At 46.4% G+C, this 20,838-nt stretch overlaps 1 protein-coding gene across 4 annotated transcripts in view; it reads left to right on the forward strand.

The window, feature by feature from the left end:
- PSD3 (pleckstrin and Sec7 domain containing 3) overlaps nucleotides 1-20,838 on the forward strand; it is a 126,379-nt gene that overhangs the window by 50,360 nt on the left and 55,181 nt on the right. For 2 of the 4 annotated variants that reach the window (XM_080372375.1, XM_080372376.1), the window contains exon 9: nucleotides 610-699. In XM_080372375.1, coding sequence (XP_080228501.1) covers nucleotides 610-699 — 90 coding nt within the window. The other 2 variants (XR_013924908.1, XM_080372377.1) reach the window with 2 other exon arrangements.

Genomic DNA, 20,838 nt, shown 5'->3' on the forward strand with positions numbered 1-20,838 from the left:
ACATAGCCATTCCTTTCCTGTTTGTGGCTCAGTTGGGCAACTTGCAGTCTGAGAATTAGACAGAAAGTGAGAAAAGAGAGCAATCCTATGGAAATGTCAAGGCAGCCTCAGTCCATGAATCAGAAAAGGTAATACTTGCTCCTGGGCATTTTACTCCAATTCAAGGCAGTTGCTGCTGGAAGGGAGCATTGGAAATCATAAGGGAAATGTCTGGAAAGGGACTTAGTTGGCTGTTGCCTGATGGTCCACAGCAGGATCAAGTAGAGCTTTTCCATCAGAGACTGGTAGAGCCTCTGGAGACGTGGGAGTGTAAGTCACCATGCATATACCAGGGAGCTACATCATCACGCTCTTCATTACCTCTAGTATTTAGCTGTTTTTCTTTTCAGATGGCTGTGTGGGACTTGGGGTCCAAATGCACTTTCCCTGTCCTGACTACGTTCACACAAGGATGTTTGTCTCTGAGTAATCTTGACAATGCCTTCTTAGTGCTGTCTGCCTTGGACTTAAAGGAGGGCAAGGACATGCAATTCGTCTGATGTTCCTTATTTATGTAATTTTGGAAAACAGCATGAACATGATGCTGTGTTTCTCTGCCATCCCTTCCAGAACATTGGGAAAAAGATGACCTGCCAAGAGTTCATTGCTAACCTCCAGGGGATGAACGACGGCAAAGACTTCCCAAAAGGACTGTTGAAGGTAAGAAGTGAACTGCAGAACGTGGGTTTCGTTTTTAGCGAGAGATGGTTCAAACCAAAACACCTTGCTTCCATTTCCTGAATCTTAATTGTCAAACATGACAAGCAATGGGCACGTTTCTCTTTCCAGAATGTATATAATATGCAGTGTTTATTCTGTGGTTGTCCCTCTTGCCTTCACTTGACTGTGATCAGTTCTCTCTGCAGCATGGAGAGGCAAGACTGAACTCTAGTAGGGTCAGCTCCAGAGCTGTCGTCTTGTAAGCTCATCCAGTCATGCCCTCCCAGAGTGCTGTCTCCTGGTTACAATGGACAGAAACAGCCAGTTGATTCTGGTTGTTGAAGGGCTAATCCTGTGCTCTGCTTATCTGGAAGGTGTGTGTGTCTTCTCATCAAAGGTGCTTTGGGGTTTTCACATTAGAGCAGGAGATGCAATTTCAGATTAGAGTGTGTTGTCTGGCACAGGCTGCTTTGCTTCAGGTTTTTTCATTAAGTTTGTGCCAGGAGTTAAATCTGAAGAACAGGGAGGGAGGCTGAGCAGGACAAATCTTGTTTCATTGTCAAGAATAATGAGAATGTTTCATTTCTCTTTTGTCTGATCGCTGGCATGAAACAGCAATCTGTTTGAATGAAGAGAGGAGCGCATACACTAGTGTTCATAATTTATTATTTTTTTTGTAATGGAAATAAAAATGAGAGGTTGCTGCATCTGAGAGCTGACCCAAAGCCTACTGAAGTAAATAAGAAGAATTGCCATCTCTTCTGGAGGTTTTGTTTCAGGCCCGTTGCAAAATGTGGGTGGACCTGCATAGTTAAAAGTAGCAGACTTTGTTTTCTAGTATTGATAGTTTCTTCAGTTTCTCCAGCCTCTTTGGGGACCTTTTTGTTGGACCCTGCTACCTCAGTTCTTACTAAGGAGTTAGGAATATAAACTCAACCCCTTGTTTGTAGATTTAATATCTTTATTTTTTAAATCTGGATAAAGAATCTTTTATCTTCAGCAGCAACACTTAAATTTTTTTCCCAAGGAATCTTATCTCTCAGTCTGCCATAGAGACATGTGTTAAGATTAATTTGCAGGCTAATTACAGCCCTTATTGAATAAATAGGTCTCTAGACTGTGTTTAAATAACCTTTTTGAGAGATGAGAGACTTCCACTGGTGCTCACCTGCTGTTTATTTTCCTGCTGACAGAATTACGCAGCCAGGTTGTATCTTGGTGTTCAGTGCTGACCTGCTAATGCTAAGGCTGCCTGGCTCTTTGCGAGCCCACCCAAAGCAAGGACTGGGGCTCAGGATTTTTTGGATGTAGCAGGATGGAAGGAACCCAGTGTCTGTGTCTCTCCTTGTTTGAGGCTTTCTGCCCTTTTCTGCGTGCTGCCCTGATGTCCTGGGGACAGAGGTGGCACCCAGCCTCAGTCTGTCATCTAGCTTGTCTGAAGATTTGCTGATGATCTGCCCCTTGTTGTTTTAATTCATTAGTGGAGTGAGTGACAGTAATTGTGCATTTCAGTAGCTACATTGCTGTGTCCGCAGCAGCCACCCTGCCACTAGATATGTGATTACAAAGACTTAGCAGAAATTAAATTTGCATTAGTCTCAATAAATTAAATTCACAGAGCCCTGCTTCAACACGTCGCCAAAGTGCATATGGCTTGCTGGTGCATTAGCAGTGTAGCTAATGAGCATCGTGAGGCTGCAAACCATCTCCCGGCATCCTTCCCCAGCCGCCTGGGAGAGGAAGGATGGATTCCACAGGGTGGCAGCATGCCCCCGTGGGAGCAAGGTCCGGCGCACCCACTGGTGGCTAATGCAGACCCGTGGGGAAGCAAGCGGGCTTTTCTGCCTCTCCATTCTTTCTGAGTTCCTCTCATGGCTCTGCTGCACCCCTGCATGAAGCTCTGCAACTCTGCCAAGCCCTGTAACAAAACTGAGTGGTGCTGGAGGGGAAAGAAGAGGGGGGAGATCTTAGCAAGTGTTTACATCTTTGCAGGTAGTGTTCACCCAGGGCTTGGGAAGCTCTGTGCAGCTTTTACTGTGGAGCCAGATCAGAGAGCCAGGCATGCAAATGCTGCTTGGGCTATCCAGGACAGTCAGCTGACAGGCAGAAATCAAATGCTGCCTTCAATCAATCCCGTTGGCCTTACTGCTACTGAGCACAGAGTGCAGCCTTTAGCATTTGTTTTGTCTGGATAGGAAAACAGGCCTTCAAGGGGCAGACATCAGCACCTGAGCAGGGACACTTCTGTCTTCTGTGTGATTTTTTGTAAAAAATTGCGACTCTCCAGTCCCACAATGGAGTCATCTCTTTTTTTAATTATTTTTTTTCCTAACAATAAGGATACTTTGGTGAACACTGTAAGGCCTTCAGGACATGATTCTTGAGAGCAGAGATTTTACTGTAGCTAGAGATGGAAATGAGAAATGCTAATATGATCTTGCTGGCCTTGTGTCTTTCTGTTCATTAACACTGAAAAGAGTTTTGCTTTTGTACACCTGTCTGCACAAAGATTCATCTCTTTTTCTTCCTCATTCCTTTTGTCAGATCTGAGTATGCTTTTAAAGTTGGGACCCGTAAGGGCAAATATGACAAACTGTGATTAAAAGCATGGTTGTCCCCATGGGATCTGCTTGCAACATGCACACATTCAGTACTCTGCTAGGCAGGCAGATATATGTACGTTCCCTTTTATTCCATCTTGGCTCCAGTTTGACTGTCTGTCACGCATCCCATTAATCTGTAAATCTGCTAGTAAAGGCTAGATGCGGAGACAGTAGCCTGATTTCCAGTTACGTACTGTCAGCGCATGATGACCCGAGAGTGGTAGTTTATATGTACTGCAGGGTTCCTGTATGCCTTCAAGCTGGGGCAAATCCTTGTAAATGAGAACCAGCATCCCAAGCTGTGATCCTCTTCTCTGGTGTAAATCAGAAGCATCTATTTCTGTGGACCTGGCTGGTGTAGAAGGTGAGTGAGGTCTGTCAAATCCAGGCAAATTAAGGTTATTGGAAGTGAAATTTTTCAAAAGCAATAAGACTTTTTGAAACTCCTGTCCTTTGACTCTGAGCTGTCTCATCCAAGCACACAAGTAATTTTATATTGTGTCGAGCTGTGATCAGGCAAAGGTGAACCTGAATTTCAGTTTTGATCTTATACTTTCCTGTAGCAAAGGTCCCTTTGTCCTGGTGAGCTGAAGCCCCAAAAAGAGTGCTAAATACTAAGAGCTGGGACCGCCCCTGTTCTAGTTAGTGCAGCAGTACTCTGCTGTAGGTGGGCTTGATGCTCACTCCTAAGACTGATGGTGAATCACACAGTTAACCAGCATTTACAAGTGGAGACAAGTGACAGGTTTACCAGGACTGAGAGAGACAAAGGGACCCAACTGCAGCACTGATCTCCTCAGAGCATATGTATCTGACATCCCAGATTAGCTGCTGCAGATGCTGCTGTGGGCACTGAGGGAAGCTGGAAGAGAGGTACAGCACCACCATGAATCAGAGAACCAAACACATCAGAAACAGTTACTCAGTCCAACCTGTGGGTTTTTACCCTAAGAGTTTTGTGATCAGACCATTGTTCATTTATTCCTGTAGAAAGGGAGGCCATGGCTAGGGTCTTCCTACTTGGAAGGGAAATTAAATCAGTCTGGAGCAATGTCAGTAACCTCATGGCTGCAGCGCAGGAGTGGCTGATCTGCAGGCTGGTTCCTTCCTCCCGTGCTTACCCTGGCTTTAATCTGGTGCAGTGATACCATCTTCACTCATGATACCCTGGGTCTGCATTATGTGGCCATAGCCTTCTTCAAAGCTGGGCTTCGCGGGATTGTCTGGAATGGGAAGAGGAGGGAATTGGCTGGGGAAGAGCCTGATTTTGGCCACGCACGCTCGCTTCGCTTCCTGCAGGTCGTACCATCCCCACTAATGAAGTGCTGGTACAGCTCTGGCCACTGTGTCTTCCTCTTGTCACCTTGTGCAAAGTGTGTAAGACTCCGCTCCAGCAAGGTGGCAGCGGTGAGGCCTTTCTTTGCAAGGAGAGAAAATGTCTGCCCAAGCACACAGAGAGCCTGCAAGGAGTCACCTCTGAGGAAATGGATCCCTGTTTTTGTTAGGCACCGTCCCGGGAAGGGTGCTGTGTCATTAGTCTGTGTGCTAAGTGCCGCCTACCCATATTGTCATGCATAAGTAAGTGTCCCCTGCATCTGCTGTGTCCAAGGTACCTCATTCGTGGAGCCAGGGCATCACCCAGCCCCTGATGCGGGCTGACTCTGGTGGCTGTGCTGCCCCATGACATGAACACTGGATGTGTGGGGGTTGTACCTGGCTGTGTGTCTTCTGGCAGGAGGTGGTAGCTCTTTGCTGACCCATCGTGTTGTCAGCTGCTCCGTCATGCTGAGGGATCTGAGATGCTGTGCGGGGACTTGGCTAGAGCCATCGCAGCAGGGGCTGCTGATGGAGGTTGTGCTGTCAGGGAGCTTTCCCGTCATGCTGAGGGACCTGGGATGCTCTATGGGGACTTGGCTAGAGCCATCCCAGCAGGGGCTTGTGATGGAGGTAAGGTGCCAGTCCTGTGTAAAAGATCTGCTTTTACTTAAAGGTTGTGTTTTGGCTAGGCTTTATCTCCTGGAGAAACACTGTTAATGAAGTGACCAAATCAAGCGTGAGCTGCTGGTGCTGAACTCTTCTGAAGAACCAGTCTTCCTTAATATCCTAAATGATCTGAATTCGTGATCAGGATTGCTGGGATATGCAATTTCCTATATAAGCTGCAAGGTAGGGTTTATCTCATTTTGCTGTCAGTTCCCTGCACTTTAATTAAGGACTTAATTTTTTTCCACCCACTTTTTCTGCCACCTCTCTCTTTTTTCCCCCTTTTCTCCCCTTTTCCCCCTTTTTTCCGTTCCCCCTTCCCCCCTTTTTTCTTTTTTCCTTTTTTCAACACCACCACCACCACCCCCCTTTCCCCTTTTTCTTTTTTTTTCTTTAAAAGCCCTCCAAAGCAAACACTCAATTTAAAGAGAATTACTGGCATCTTACTTCATCCATTCCAATTTCAGGTATTTAGCAGAGAGAAGGGTGGCTAAGTCCCCCCACCTCCCCTCCATTTACACGGAGGAAATCACACTAATCAGACTGCTGTGTACACCCTAATTGCTGTCATCTGCAGTCTCTGCACTACTTTCATTTCATGGCCAAGGTTCTTCAGCAGGGAATTCCCACCTTCCTGCTACTGCTGAATGGAGACGGGAGCGTGATGAAATCGAGGAGATGGGGGTGCGTGGCAGCATGCCAGAAGAGCCCCAAGAGGAGAGCACTGACTGCTGGAGCGCCCTGCTGCAGTGGGCACAGAGAGGGGTCAGAGGGGACCAAGTGTCTCTGCTCTGCTAAAAAAGCCAGAGCTCTGCTTGGTTAGAGAGATTGCCTCCTTGTTTCTCCCCAACATGAAGTTTTCCTGTTAAAAATATATCTGTTGGGATAATGTTTCTAGGGCAGCCATTTCTTATCTGTTTGAAATGAAAGATTGCTGAAGACCCCTTTCAGCTGCTAGGAGACAACAGAGTCCAATCTGGCAGTGTAAAAGCAGGGAATGCAGGATAAAACCATTAATCCTTGTCTCAAACAGTTGTTTGTGAAAGCATACTTTTACTCTCCAAAGAGCCACAGAGTTGTAGTGACTGAAGGGAACACCTGGCTTGTCTTCACTCCCCTCCATCCTCAGCGAGGACCTTCTTGCTGCGGTAATTTTGTTTCTTCGGCTTGTGATTTTTTTGGGGTGTTGTCATTTGTCTTGTGTAAGAGTAATAACCAGTTAAAGCATGCCTGTGCAGAGCTGTGCATTAAACCAGGTTATGATGGTGCATGCATTGCTTTGGGTCCCATGAATAACGGAGATCCTGACATCCCCCTGTCCCGTTGAGATGCAAATGCATTTTCTTTTTGAGTTCCAGAACTTGCTTCAATGCATATAAAGAGAAAACCCCAAAATCTATGCACTTCTCTCAAGTGAAATAAGTCCAGATACTGTCTTGAGGAAAGCAATGTAAGATAATAGGAAAAATCTAATGCTTTCCACCAACTCTCTGTCCCTGAGTGGGCAAAGCAGAACTTCAGGAAAGGCTTAACACATAAAATTTTATGATGGTGATCCAGGAATAAGGATTCCTCTGTGTGGTCTAGGGGTGGTACTAGGGATTGCTTATTTTGATAGGAGGCAGACGTTTCAGGATGGGCTTTTCTGCTTTCATGATCTCTATTTCTCTGAATTATTTTTGCTCCTCCAAGCTTTCATCTCTTTGCTTTCTGATTGTTATTCAAAAGATCTCACCTAGCCCACCAGGCTTTTGTGTCAGCAAGGAGTGAAACCCAAGCAGGGTAAGCTAAGAATTTCCATTACTACTAGCTGCAATTACGTGGCTCAATACCAGCCTCCTAATGAATGTTTAGGGGGTTAATTTTCATCTGTGGAGGCAAGGTCTCAGTTGTGTCTCGTCCGGGTTGATCAGGCAAGTGAATCATTTGATGTTTGGCTGCTCCAGTCTGTCAGATAGCCAAGGCTGTCAGTTTTCCCCTGGTTTGACAGAAATGCTTAGTAGCGGCTCCTGAGGATGGATGTCACTGTTCAGAGCTTCCCATTTCTTGTGCTGTCAATGTGGAGGATACAGACTGGTAGTCTCCAGGAATGATGTGCTTTGCCACTTGAAATGAGGAATTTTGGGCTCTTTTCGAGTTGGGAAATCTCTAATACAATGTCACACATACATTTTGGTCCCTATGACATATTACTCCCACCTCCATGTAGGTAGAAAACAAATTCTGAAAAACATTCTTTGATCTTCCACCCACTGATCTGCTTGAAATTTTAGTTCTGTGCTGCAACTCAAGGGAAGGAGGAGTAGGAATATAATTTATACCATATTTAAAAAAAAAAAAAAAAAAAAAAAGAGAAGAGGAGAAAACATTACTTTCACCCATTTTAGAATTATTGCTGTATAAAACTTTGGTATTTCTTCCTTCTGTTTGTCACCACGCTTTTCAAATGCTATCGGACTGTACTCTTTCTGACCCAATTACACTGTTTTCTTTCAAGCAAGAGCGCTAGGTTGCTCCTTAAATTTTTATTAACCACCACCACCACCCCCCCGATGTTAAGTGGAACATTTAATTTCTTTCTGAGGCCCTGCTTCCTTGAGTGACGAAGTATTTGTAAGATCCTGGTACAAACATGGGGCAAATCCAAGCCACCCATTTTCTCCCCTGCTGTCAGATGGTTTCTGGCAGGAGTCATGAGGCTTAGGAAGGATTTCTTTTGTTTTGCGGGCAAGACAGCTGAACATCACTCCATAGATACGTGCATTAGTGGAGCAAAGCAATGTTAGAGGTCATACCTGTTTCCCCCCCTGAAGTTGCTCTTTCCATGGTGCAATGCTTGCAAGTGCAGGTGACACCCATGTGAAACCTGTGTGGTTCTGAGCAGCCTTGATTCCTTCGCCTCTTCCCCCTCCCCTTTTCCCTCTTCCCCCCTTTTCCTTTTTGTTGTTGTGTTTGCTGTCTGAATCAGAGGGAAGCATTGAAGGCTGGTTGTTTTTCTGTTTTTATGCACATCTCTGCAGGAGTGCTGGGTGGTGAGGGGTTTAATTTGGTGCTGTTGACTCTTAAATGTGCTCACTGCAGGGACAGAGGCAGGGCTTGTTTGCAGCTGATCTGAGAGAGTTGGTGGCTTTGCACCAGTGCTTGGCTCCTCTCCCTGTGAGTTTCTGTCACAGCCATGGAGAATTTTGGGGTTTTAGTGCTTTTATGGATCTGTTCGAGGTGCTTCTGTTCTCTTTAGCTACATTTGGCAGCTTTCACTTAAGGAAATTGGTGGCCTGTGTTAGCTGGTGCCTACTATCTGGTTCACTTAACTTCTGTCAGCTCTACAGAGAGTAGACTATAGTTCCTAAAATGAGGATTGCAAGAGGAGAAACTTTTTCCCCTGGAGGCTGTAGTGCTTTGCCAGGAAATGCAGCAACTAGTCAGTGGCACAGAGCTGTTTTCAGATACTGTGAGGAGAATGGAGATGGTAGTGGCATCTTTTCAGTTGCAGTGCTAATGAGGATGAAGGGGGCATGGTTTCTTTGCATCCCTGTTGTTACCAAAGAGCTTGTCTTCATTAAGCCTATTTTCTCCCAGCATTCTCAGCAAGACACTTACCTTAGAGGGCTTTCTTTTGGCTCAAGGTGTAGCATGGATCCCAGAGAGGTACAGTGAAACCAGGATTGATTTAGTCTTTCACTAGCCAGTGTGGTTTTGTTACTCTGCTCACTTTTAGGCTCTTACTGATGTAAAAAGTCAGTACTAAAACTTTGTGTCTGTGACCATAAGCTAGTGGGCTGTGAATGCGCTTTTAGCCTGCTTCTCATGTAAAGTAAAACATACAGACTTGAGTTGCATTCATGGGGTCATGGGAGCAATGCCTGTTTTCCTGGTGCTATGAGTTGATGTGCCAAAGCACTTCATGGTTGTGGTGGTCTAAGAACACACACTTATGTAGCTACAGTAGCCTAGTTGACATGGGATAGCTTTCTGGGCTGTAGTAATTTGACTGCTTTCCATTGTAAGGATTGCTTTCCATATTGTAAGAGAATCAGTCATCCCCAGAGATTCCTTCAGAGCCTGTAGTACAGGTGTATGTACTACAATATAAGCCATAACAAAATAAAAGATTATTTCTTGAGGACATCAACAGATGTTTTTTGCTGGTAAATTCAGATTGAGATAAACCCCAGCATCTCCATGAATGTCTGGTATATAATGTACTGTGGTTGGTGGAGAATAGGGGTCTGTCATGGGGAAATGTAGGTGAGTAATTTTGGTTAATAATTTTGCATTTTTCTGTCAGTATCCATCATTCTCCCACCATACCTCTTGTTACCCTGTTAGGGTTCCTGTTGACCTCGTTGCTTATGCATGTAGAAATGAAGTCGTTGCTCAAGTATTTCTGCTGTTTACAGGGATGGTAGCTGGAGACATTTAGATTTAATGTTGATTGCCAGCTCCCCCTAGTCAGCACACCTCAGAAGTCATTATCTTAGGAACGTCAGTTCAAGAGTGTTACTGTTGATCAGTTATTAAGCTCTAGTTCTGTAGCCATCGTGTATGAGTAGCCTATCCAGAAGAATTAACTTTCCCCTCCCTGTTCATTTTGGGGAGGAAAAAAAGCCCCAAGAATGAAGGAAGAAGGAAAGCAATGTTACGGAAGATGTAATGTTGTTTATTTAACAAGCAGTATTTAATAGCAGCATTAAATAGTGCCGCTTTTCTATGCTACACCAATATGTTACTGGCTTTTGAGAGTATATTTTGGGTAATCGATGTGTGTGTGTTTACATATCTGGTTGGCTTTTGTTGGTATTTTTGTCACTGGGATCAGGCTTAAGTGATGCTAATGGATTTGTGCGGCTTTGTGTGAAGACACAGAGTTCTTTAGACACAATAATGTGGTCCTTGGGTTTGGTCCCTAAAAGCCAGTATTGAATTTCACTTTGAATTCCACAGCTTTTCTTCTTGTGTTTGTTGATTTGCTGAATGATGTTAGGAGGACCAAGCGAGGACTGAGTACATTTGGCCTCCCAGGGAAACTTGACCGGTGGGAGGAAGAGATGGGAAGGAGCTTATTGCACAGTAAGTTAGAATGGCTACCTGTGGGTGATGTAGTCTGCCATAGGCTGACAAGTTTTTGGGTGGTTTAAAAGGGTGAGATGGAAGGAAGAGTAGAGACTCTGGTTTTCCCCTCCTGCATTTGTTCTGGCCCAGGTTTCAAATCCCTCTACTGGTTTATGGTTTCCTCCTTAGAGTAGGAAGGGACCCTAAATAGGCTCGCCATCCTTCTAGTCACCCCGGTAGTGTCACTGGGTTGTTCAGGCTAAATATTGACTGAATATCTGCATTCTGCGCCGTTCCCACCACCTCTTTGCTGTCCTCTGATCAAGGGGAAGGTCATGGCTTCTGGACACACCTGGAGGGTCCCCAGGGTGTGGACAGCTTTTGTTTTTCTGGTATTGCACAGCCATTTCAGCCCCTCTGTAAAAAAATCCCTTCTGTTCCTCTATTTATGTTAACAACCCACTTCTCCCTCAGAAATCCCTGTTGCTCAGTTACAGACAGAAATCAATTCTGTGTGCATACTAATTTCTAAAATGGTGGGCCTTCTCTAATGTTGAAGAGTGGTCTTTTCCCAGAAGAAGATAGTCACTGTGTACAGAGGGCTGCTGGCTCAGTCAGGAGTACAGGGCTGTATTATCACTTGCAGATGAAAATCAGGGGCACTGGTGAAATCTGAGCTGAATCCCTGAGCTGAAGACATTTAAGACTTCAAAAGCATGATCTCAGGAGGCTCTGTCTTTTGGAGCGCGTAAGCTGAGAAGTGTTTTCCATACTCCTTTGAGGGGAAAAAAATAAAATTGAACAAGATGCAGCATGTCACCCTTGGCGTTTTGGACTGCTGCTCGGTTACAGCTGAATGCAGACCTGTTCCTGTCCTGCCTGAGGATCTCCTAGTCTTAGCTCAGTGGATGCTAGGTGAAGAGCTGGCACACTTAGCGGCAATGGTAGTGCGCTGTGGGCAACAGAAGAGAAATGTTGCGCTGATTCAGTCTAGCTTGTGTTTAGTAATGAAATTGGTCTGTGTAATTCACATTGGCCTAGGTCTGTGTGTGATATTTAGGGAATATAATTATTTCAAATGTGTTGAGGGTGCTTGGGGAGGTGGCCTTATAAATCTGAGAGCAAGAATAATCTGCTAGGCAGGGGGCTGCTAGGATAGGGAGTGATTTATGGCCATTTATATAGCACCTGTCGGGACCTGCTGCTTAGCTCCTCTGGAGCTGTTTGATTGCACTGAGAATTTCCTTTAAGAAGCTATTTTCTTTGAAAAGCTTTTCCACTAGCAGTGGATAATTTCATATGGGTTAAGTAACATAAAACCTTTTCTGGGAAGTGGCACAAGTAACTTGGAGCATGCAATTGCTTGTTGCCGGAGAAAAAGGGTCCTCTGTTCTTGCAGGTACCCCCTAGCAATGACAGATTTGTGTAAAAAAGCTGGAGCATGCTTGGGATTTGATCTTAATGTGTGAGGTGGGGGCAAGTGTCCTGACTGTCATGGAAATGAAAATGCATTTTGCATGTTTGCCAGGTGGGAAGAAGTATGTACCTCAGGCAGAACAGACGCAGGATCTGTGGGGAATCAGAAGTTTCTCACCCCAGCGACAGCTTTTATATTGATATTTAGGCTCCTTGTTCCCAGTTCCACTGACCATTGTCCTTCAGCATGGTCCACGCCTATTACAGTCTGTGAGAAGGATTACACCTGTAGCATCCTTGGGGGTAACACGAGCACAGGGTGACTGCTGACTGAAAGGCTGCTGCGTACTGGGGAGGCAGCAGTGTCTTTTATGAGCAAAATGCACCTAGGACCATAATGTGACTGTCTAGCCATTTGCCCACTAAGGATGTAAATGTGTGATTGCAAGATGCTTGAGAAGGTGTAACCAGGGGGAAAGCCCACTCAATTAATCTACTTCTTATCTCTTCCTGGGTGCTGTTTTGCACGTGACATAGAGTGAACAAACTGTATCTCTGCCTCAGCGTGGTTTGGTTGACACTGAACAGGACTCGGACGTGCATGGGGGCCAGAGCCCCTTCACCCAGCTTTCAGCTACCCAGTGTGTTTCAGCACAGGACATTTGCGTTGGTGTGCCAGGGCAGCGGCCCCTCGTCCCTGGCCGCATGCACACACTTGCAGGTCCATGTGCGTGGTGGTGGGAGTGGGACAGGAGGCTCCAGTGTCCTCCCAGAGTGCTGGCCTGGCCCCGCCTGGTGGGCTGGCAGCGTGGACGGGCTGCTGAACCTGTGATGTTAGCCTGCGGTGAGGTCCCCGTGCCGTGCAGCCTTCCAGCTCCTCATGCTTGCTCTGCACAAACTGTTTGCCTCTTCTGAGTTTGGGATGATGGGATCATCCACTTCTGCCCCGGTGCAAGCTGCTCCACCTGCCCCCGGTGTGTGCCGGCAGCTGCCAGGACCCCGTGCTGAGTGCTGAGCAGAGCGGAGATCTCTCCCTCTCATCGGAGCAGGTTGCCATGGCAATGCACAGTCTGCTGTGCTCTGGGTCTCCAGGAGCCAGAAATGATGGTGCTTTTGCAACACTGAGGTAAACATCTCTCTTTTGCCTTATATAGTGCATCCACCCCTGGTAAGAGCACCACCTGCCATCGGCGTCGGCCTCCCCATGCCCCGTGCGTGGGGGGAAACGTGCCTGGCCTGCGGAGCTGGGCGCCTGCGGGTTGGGATGGTGCCTGCAGCGTGCACGCGCCATGGGCAGTAGCCACCCCAGCACTGGGCAGTGTGGGTTTCCTGCAGGGGAGGAACAGATTGCCACTTGGGAACAGCATGGCTCACAGGGTCAGCTGGCCAGAGCGTGCGGTTTGCTCATGGCGGGCTATGGCTACAGCTTTCCTGGGTGCTGACAGGGGGAGATGGGTCCCCAGCTCCTCACTCGCAGCTTTGCCACTGGTTTGTGCTGGTGAGCTTGGGGGAGCCATCTCTTTTTCCCCTAAGCCCCTCTTAGCGTCAAAGTTGTCTTGCTCCCCCTTGCCCCCTGGGAAGGCACCCCAAGGACTCAGTCTAGCGAGATCAAACGCTGAGAGTTGTGGAATTATGCTGGGGCATCTCTCTGGGGCTTGCCAGAACTTTGTTATAGTGCTTTGGGCTTTCACTCGTTTCTCCAGTGCTTTGGGAATCCATCGGTATTTCTCACATCCAGAAGCCTGTAGCTAGCAGGTGATTGAGCACTCTTTTTATGGTGTCCTTTGTTATTGCAGGCAGTAATGAGCATGGCAGGCTGTTGCAGGCAGGGAAGTGTGGCTGTGTGAGCTGAAAATGAATCTCTTGCTTGATCTGCTAGCATTTGTTCCAGCATCTTTCTCTCCACCTCTTTCCGTCTTGCTGTTGTGTGTGTATGAAGGGAGAGTCGATGCTAGAGAGAGGAGTGGAGCAGGGGAGGAGTTTCTATCAATCAGCCTCTTCGTTTTCTTTTTCTCGCCCCCCCCCTCCAGTGACGTGAGCAATGCCTGGAACAATCAGGCAGGCTCCAAACAGTGTGCCTGAAGATGCTGGAGAAAACAGCCTAGTGCGCTTTAAGCAAACACTGATTGCTTGAGCCTGGGCTCTCCAGACATAACCTTTCCCAACTCCTCTGCAGGGGATTGGGGAGTGCCATTAGCTTTCTTCTTCCCTATCCCATACACTCACTTTTGGAAATGATTGGAGTTAACAGTGTTCAGAGCACCAGCAAAGTCCGGGTGAGAGCCACAGGTTCGGTGAAATACTCACGAGAAGAATCTCTTTGGCGGCAGTCCCATCGGTCAAAATCTATGAAAATCTCCAACTCCTCTGAGTTTTCTACTAAAGAAAGCAAGGTAAATAACTAAGTATTCATTGTGTTTCTCTTGGCTAGGAGTGGAGATGTTGTTACTGGAAAGGTTACCCTCTGCAGGAATTAGGGGCTCTGGATGATCTGCAGTGATCACAGAATTGCTGTCAGGTCAGAAAATAATCTCTAGATTTGAGGAGAGACTTGAAGGTGAAAAAGGTCTGGTGTGTGATAGTGATCGAGTCTTAGAAGAATGCCCTGTCACTGAGCTTGGTGCAATAGTAAACAGTGAAAACTTGCTAGTGGGAATGCTAATCGAAGCTCTGCTCTTGGGAAAGGTGCCAGGGTTGGCAAGTGATGTCCTTGGGATTAGCTGTTTAATGGGAATGGTTTTCTATAGAAAAATAATTTTTGCTCCTTCTCTGCAGCTCTGTGGTTTAGTAGGTGTGGGTGCTAGTTGTCTCAATTACATGCATGATTAAATGTTGCTGTCAAGTATTTATTAGGAAGGCATCACTTATGCATTTATAGGAATACATTAGTGTATTGTAGCAGTCAGTAGCACAGGCTATGCCCAGATGCTACAGTGGCTGCGTGCAGCATCTCCTTGCCCAGCCCAGTTGTTCGGTTCCTAGGCAAACAACTGACACTCCATGCAGTATCTCTTTCCTCATTCCTTGCTCCTGCTCAGTAACTGAGAGGCACTCGGGAAGCTCTGGCAAGAGCTTTAATAGCCATCTCCCTCCCCAAAGGTGCTCCGTGACTCCAAGGGTTGGATGAACTTTATGCAGTGACTGAATATGCCTCTAATTTCCTTCCTGCTGCAAATTAATTCTGCCTTGGGATTAGAAGATAAAAACGTTAGCAAAGGTGTGTTCAATGAGGCTGAAATATTTCAGAGCATCATCCAAAGGCATTTAACCATGTATTTTATCCATGTGCATACAAACAGGCAGGCACATGCATGCATCTTCCTGTGCTGTCCCTTCCCTAAATCTTTTATCTGTCCTGAGAGAAACCTCCTCTGCTATGGTGAAAAGATCCCAATGCTGCACAGTAGTTCCTGGCAGATCACTCTCTGCTGGCTTACAGGTTGTATGGTATTTCAGTGCCTCAGCTGCAGAGTCTTAATCAAAGAATAACGCAAATAGGAATAAAGTATTTTATTCAGGCCCATTTCAGGAACCTCTGTTTTGGGGGCCTTATTAACCATAACTAAGAAATGGTGTACTGCTGAGGTTGTGACAGAGAAATGGCATGGCCATCATTCTCAGGCTGTTGCTGATGCAGTATCTGTTACTCCAGCAAATGCCAGAGTAAAGTCTGCAACCTGATTTTGTGATCGCTGTCACCCTAGGCATGGGAATAATCACACTGTATTCAATGGGAGGATTTCTGTACGAGAAGTCTCTGCATATGGTGGGAACTGGGGTCTTTTGACATTGGGTGAATCACTTATCACTTAAACTGCTGTTCCCTCTGCCAGGCTTTGTGTCCACTGTGTATGCATAATGTAACATCCTCAGGGCAGAGACTTTGCCCCAGGAATGGTATCTGGTACAGTTAGTTAGCTACTGCAGTAATGAACGCACTGTGTTCATCCCTCTGTGGGATTCATATTTCTGCCTCCTGAGTGTAGGCTGCTGTGTGAAAGATGCCCACTTCTGCCTAGCTCAGTAAGTTGGGAAGCATACTGCAGCTTTGGTTTTTTTTGTAGTGCTGTTTGCTTATTTCATACAAAGGCATTTGTATCTGTGGAACATCTAAGACCCGTAAAAGCTGTGTTACAGAGGGACTGAGAAGATCCCTGCATGCCCATCAGTGATGCCTGCCCACTTGACGAGATGACAAGCAGCTCTGGCACTGATTGGTTTTGTGATTTTGGGCAGCCCTGTTCTTCCCATATGTCTGTTCCCCGTCTGTTCTTTGTCTGCCCATCTATTTGGCTAAGATGTCACTGATTTAGGGAACTGATTTATATTTGAGCTTTAGCTTTCTGTACTGCTGTGCTGGTGAAAGAGACCTGGAAGTTGTTGCCAGTGTGTAGTGTGGCAAAGGTCTTTTTATCAGTCTAAGTCTGTGTGTGTGTGTGCTTGTATATCACCTCTTACGGAATGTCTTCAGTTCTAGGCTGGGCTTTCTGGACAGTGATGCCATGTAGATCCCCTCAGTCTCAAGCAGGGTTTGATTTGTAGACTTGTACTCTTCCATATTTCTGTGCGTGTGTTTCCCCCTTTGTGTCTGGACTGCCTTATATTTCATCTGCTCCTCATACAAACTCATTAACAATGCTTGAAACCTATTTCCACAACTGCTTCAGCTGACTCAGGGCAGGAGACAGATTTAACCCATTTGTGCCTCAGGAACATACTCTGATACTTTGCACTTAGGTGACTCAGCCTATTTTGCTGAGCTAGAGAGTGTCTTATATCCTCATGCTCTAGCCAGTATGAACAAAGCACCAACATGGTGCCTGCTGCCAGTGTTAAAGAAGCTAGGTAGCCTGAGGACTTTTCATCTTGAAAAACATCAGGTAGTACTTCTGTGCGCACATACACACACACATGCACCCGTGCATATACAGGCTGCACTAGGTAATGCGTCCTCGTTGTGTGTTATAGGCAGGTATCACAGCCTCAGGCCAGCAGGAGAACCTGCAAAAAGGATACCCAGGCTGTGTGCAAGGTGAGTCAGAGGACCTTAGAATCGTCTGTGTGACCCGGTGTGCTCAGCAGTCTCTCCTCCTGACAGACTGTTTTCCTGCAGCCATGGACTGAATTGCAGAGTGCCTGTGCCTGTCCTGCCTGCAAATGCACAGGGCCAATAAAACGATTTCTGAAATAGGCTGTGTAGGTGCTCCACTATCAAGAAACACTTCTCTCTAGCCTTTCCTCTGTTTACCCATAATAATTCAGTATGCTGCCTTTACCAGTAACACTGATGAAACACTCCAGCAAGTACAGAACAAATCTTTTCTAGCAATCCCCATCGATCAGTTTAATAGAGGACACATTTCTTGTGTGGCATTAATTTCTTGGCTCTCAAGAGCCCCAGGTAACCATCCTTTTCTATTTCGTGATGATGTATCTGGTACAATCTTTCTTTTTTCTCCTCCTCCCCCTCCCCCCCTGTCTCCACACAAACCAGATTTTTAACAGAGGAGTTTCTCCTAGAAATGTTCTCCTCCAGTTGGTGACGCACTTGAAATTCCCTGGGTGAAATGATCTTCTTTCCTTCCCCCTAAAACATTCCTATCAACCCTATCTCCACCCACACCAAAACAACATTCATCAGTTCCATATGCTGCTGAACAGCTCTGTGCTGTTTTATGAGTAATGTGTGCCAGCTTGTTAGAAGGACGTTTGTTGTACAAACCAGTGGAATTTGAAATTGAGAGTGGTGTCAGCAGACATGCCATGCCGTGCACTAACCCGCAGGCTTCTTGGGGTACTATTCTGGCATCCTTGCTGCATCCACATCAGAAGGGGGAATATGCATGAGACATGGGGGGCATGTGGGCTTTGAGCCTGGCAAGGAGCTAACAGGCACTCAGTGATCAGAACCGTGATCCTCGCCTCACCAGGTGTTACAGATCTGTGCATGAGGACAGGAGAAAATTTCAAGATTTTGATCTTCAGGGAAGATGGCGTATAGGAGACGGTGAACTAGAGTAGATCTGGATGCAGGCAACAGTTCTGGAGGGAGGGTCAGCCTTCAGGTAATCACCTAAACAGCACGCTGGGAGTGGTATATAGCAATGTGTCTCACCCCATCCAAAGCTGGCAGCAGGCAATGACACAGAGACAGACTCTGGTCCAAAGGATGGGCATATTAACACCTATCAGGACTGCGTGCAGACATCTGCAGCGTCTAGTATCTGTTGCCTCATTTACCGGTTTTATTTTTGTAGGGTTCTGCTACCTTTTCCTCCTTCCTATAAACAACCGTGCCTGGCTGTGTGCTGTGGTGCCAGGGACAGAGCTGATGAGCTGATGCTGAGTGACTGGGAGAGATGCTGAACTTCTGACTGAGTACTTCTGGCTGCAAAGGCTGAGCATGTCTTTGCCCTAGGGTGTGACTGGGACTTCCTTGGCTGCCTGGGATCAGCTGTGCTGCTGCCAGCTGGAGGTGAAGAAGGAGAGTCCCCAGGCAGGGCTTCTTCTGACAGTGGCTGCAGTGGAGGGTGGCAGAGAGCACAAGTGCATCCCTGTCCTGGGGGCAGCAAAAGCCACCTGGCGTATCTCCTGTTATGGTGGGATGGTCATTCCCCCAAGGATGACTCCAGAAGTCATGGTGGAACTGAGTGTAGGTGGAGAGCCTAGGAAACAAAAACTAGAGAAGACAGGTTCATTCCTGCTGACTCTTTGAACTCGGTTTTGGTTTTGCCTGTTTACCAGCTCACATCAGGCATTTCTGGCTCCTTCTCCTTTGTGCATGGAGGAGGTATTATCTGTCGTGTATTCCTTTCCCTCTCGGCAGGTTTTTCTGAATGGGCTAGTCTGTACAGAAAGTCAGTAGTCTGCTTCAAGAACCAGCCCCTATGTTGCCTTTCAAGGGAAGGGATCGCATGGCCCCCTGGGACCTCTTCAGCATCTTGCACCCTACCAGGCTTGGGAGATCCTGTGCCTCCTTGTTACCCAGATGATTTACCAAGATGAATATCTGGGTAATTTGTTACGTCTTTGTCCCTGTGGGCGCACCTGGTTGTACCTTTCTTTTGTTCACTGCTTCTGCATGCTGAGACTGACTCACACAGTCGGCAGTCGGCAGGTGCCGAGAACAGCCTGTTTAAATGGGTCCAACGGTTTGTGCATGTGACAAGATTTGGAGGGAGGTGAGGATGGCAAGTGACCTTTTTTTTCTTGGCAGTTTTTTAAAATAAACAGGAGTTTTCAGAAGCACTGACTGCATAGTTTTGCTTCTCTTTACAGTTGGAATAAAAGTACCAAGTGGTGAGAGCTTGTGAAAACCTGGATTTGTAGTTCATCTACCTGTTTAACAGAGGGAAAATAGGGATGGAATTCCACAGCTTCTTACAGAGTTACAGGCTAGAAAAAGAATCCGTAAGTTTCTTACCTAGTTTACTAACAAATACTAACAAATCCCGCAAACACCTAGCAAATCCCATTTTTTTTTACACACCAGTCTGCTAAGGGTCAGATTGAAGCTGTATGAAACAGCATTGAAGTTAAAATAAGGATGGTGTCTGCTATTGTGTTCTAGCAACCGTTAATTTCTTTTATTCTCCCTTCAAAACTGTGTTATTTTCTTCAGGGAGCTTAGAACCCTGCTGGGCCTCAGGTGAGCTGGACCCAGAGATCAGCAGTTCTCAGAAAGGGGAAAACTGTAAGGAGTTTCTGTGGTGGTGATAGAGCTGAAGAGTTGAAGCAGTGAAGTTGGACGCTGCTGAGTAGTTGGTAGCTGGGGGTTTGGATCCTGCCTACAGTAGCCTTGGGTGCCAAAAGAGATAGATGGTCTCTCCCCTTTCCAAGGGGTATTGATCCAGCTTGCAAGGTGAGATCCATGCAGTATTCATTCTGACATTCCCTGCTGTGGTCCAGCCTCCAGTGTTCTGGCTTAGATAACAAATTTGTCAAGCACTTCCCAGGCTAGCAGGTAAGAAGCTGTAGTTGTTGTCAAACTGTAAGACTGCTTTAAACCAGAGATACTTTTTTATTCTTCGTTTCCCAGGGAGAAAACATGAGTTAATAAAACCTATCCTTGTAGCTAGTTAAAGTATGGTGAAAGTCGTGTCCCTGCCATAATCTCTGATCAGCTTTGTTGCAATTTAGCAAAGCATTTAAATGCTTGTCTCCAGGTTTGTTTGGTTCAATCATACTGTGGAGATATGCGTGCTGAAAAGAGCTGCTATCTGAATCAGGGCCTTGGGAAACAGCCGTGACATAAATGATAGAGCGGGTCCTGGCCTATACACTTCTGCTACTGGTTGCAAAACATGGTAGGGAGAAATTTTTCTTCTCCAGATCATGTGAGAGCCCAGCAGACATCAGGAAAATGTTAAAGCATAAATTGCTTTGGAGAAGGAACGTAAAGCAGCTCTAAAAGGCTCATGAGTCCTGCGGCGAGTGTGCAGCCTGGCAGCAGCCTCTGCCAGAGAGGTGGGTCGAGGGGCAGGCATGAGAACTCATGTATCTCCATCCCTTGAGAGGTCTGCTTACTGAGGTCTCACTGAACGTGCTTGGTAGGCACACCGAACATGCCCCGTATACAGCTGCCTGGCCTGTGGATACTCTCTAGGGTTTTCCTTCATTTTTGTGAATAGCAGAGACTTTCTGAGAGACTGTATTTGATGCTCTATGGGGGACAGTGTGTCCTTAGTCAGATGTATGCCATATGACTGGGTTGGTGTCTGTTACTCCCTAAAGAAGGAAGATGGAGCCTGGCTCATTATTAAAGATAGGGACAAACACATGTCACTTTCCACAAGGCAAAAGCCTGGGGCATTTGTTGTTCCCGCACCAATCTGGAGTGCTGTTTTTGTGTGTCTTGCTCTTTGGCTGTAGTGATCCCTAGAGACTTTCTTAGCAGTAAAATCACATACAAAGTAGTACTGCACAGGGCAGGTGTTCATTTTCAGAGGTTGTGACACAATCTTGTAGGCATTTGGGTCAGAGAACAGCAAAAGGCATTTCTGATACCCTGGGCCAGGTTTTTGCTGTTTCAAAAGTTTATCCAACCAGCTAGTGAAAAAAATACTGCTTCTGAAAAAAAAAATGG

The sequence above is a fragment of the Falco punctatus genome (assembly GCF_963210335.1).
Source record: "Falco punctatus genome assembly, chromosome: Z".
Classification (NCBI taxonomy): domain Eukaryota; kingdom Metazoa; phylum Chordata; class Aves; order Falconiformes; family Falconidae; genus Falco; species Falco punctatus.